General features: G+C 50.6%; 1 protein-coding gene across 1 annotated transcript in view; it reads left to right on the forward strand.

Annotated features, from left to right (window-relative positions):
- The window catches only part of RPL39 (ribosomal protein L39), a 3,226-nt gene that overhangs the window by 952 nt on the left and 923 nt on the right, over positions 1–1,351 (forward strand). The window contains exon 2 of the mRNA XM_009331249.1: positions 9–197. Within this exon, the coding sequence (XP_009329524.1) occupies positions 9–197 (189 nt within the window). The remainder of the gene's footprint in view (positions 1–8; positions 198–1,351) is intronic.

Raw genomic sequence — 1,351 nt, forward strand, 5'->3', positions numbered from 1 at the left:
GGCCCGAGCCCGGCGGAGCTGCCCTCCGCCGGCTGCGGGCCGGGGGCTGTGCGGGGGCTGCCGTGTGGGACTAACGGCTGCTCTCTCTTCCAGTCGTCTCACAAGACGTTCAAGATCAAACGCTTCCTTGCTAAGAAGCAGAAGCAGAACCGGCCTATCCCGCAATGGATCCGCATGAAAACGGGCAATAAGATCAGGTAATAAGACCGGCCGTTGCTTTCTGAGGAGCCTGCAGCTGCACAGGCTCCGGGTCGGGCTGCCTGCGCGGCGCGGGCTGAACTCGGAAGCTGGCTGTGTAAAAGCGTTTATGCCAGCAACAGTGCGATTTTGTGGCCGTGAATACCGGACAAGTATGCTCGCGCAGATACATAACTCTACCAGATGCTGTCGGCCCGTTGTGTTTTCTTGAGGCAGTGTGGGGCTCCCATGCCATTTCCTCCTGTAGCAGTTCAGTTCGTTCCTGTGCTCTGCAAGTATCCGCAGGCATTCAGTGATGGCACGTTGAAACTGAAAGTGTGAGCTGTATGTGTGGCTCATTTATTCCAGAATTGGTACCCTGGTGACTTCTCCGCTTCTGACATTCTCCTTCCCAACACCTTTCCCCTCGCTCGTGGCTGGCCCTCCGAGTTCCGGCATTTTCAAGGAACAGTACCTTACCGAGCACGGGTGTTCTGAGAGACAGAAGATTGTGCGTAAGGGAGCAAAGGACTTGTTGGGTGTATGGGAGATGAAATCGATAGTATAAGATCCTTGGCACGTGACTGCAGGGTTAATTTGCAACAGTTCCTTTTTGTTTGCCTACAGTGTTTGTTTTCAAGCATTGTATTTAGGAAAATGCAGTAAGAGAGTGCTGTAGAATACTAGGTCGATGTGAGGCGTGCAGAAGGTGGTGCATATCTGAGCCCTCCGGTTTAAAAGCTTAAACCGGTATAGTTCGGTCACTCGCGCTGTGCCGCTAGCTTTTTATCTCATATACTCCCTTGTCTGGACTTTTTAAGGGAACAGGATTCTTTCTCCCAGATCGTTTCTTGTCCTCAGTAGCGAGGAGAGTGACAGTAGCAGTGGCTGGCTCAGGCAGCGAAATGGCACAGAGTTGCCGGGTTCTGTTCCTGTTACTTCTCCTAACTTGTTTCTTTCTAGGAAAAATCAGCGTTGTGTGCCCCAGTCTGTATTCTTGTCTTCCAGACACCGACTTACAACGAGGTTCTGTTTTAGCTAAATTACAGTACTTTGGAATACTTTACCATGGGGCAAAATCATGAATTTTTGTCTTGTGGCACTTCCGTACCTCTGTCATCACTTTTATCCAAACTGTGTGCTAAAGCAGGCTGCAATTACAGTGCTTCATTCT

The sequence above is a fragment of the Pygoscelis adeliae genome, unplaced genomic scaffold (assembly GCF_000699105.1).
Source record: "Pygoscelis adeliae isolate BGI_AS28 unplaced genomic scaffold, ASM69910v1 Scaffold100, whole genome shotgun sequence".
NCBI classification, from domain to species: Eukaryota; Metazoa; Chordata; class Aves; order Sphenisciformes; family Spheniscidae; genus Pygoscelis; species Pygoscelis adeliae.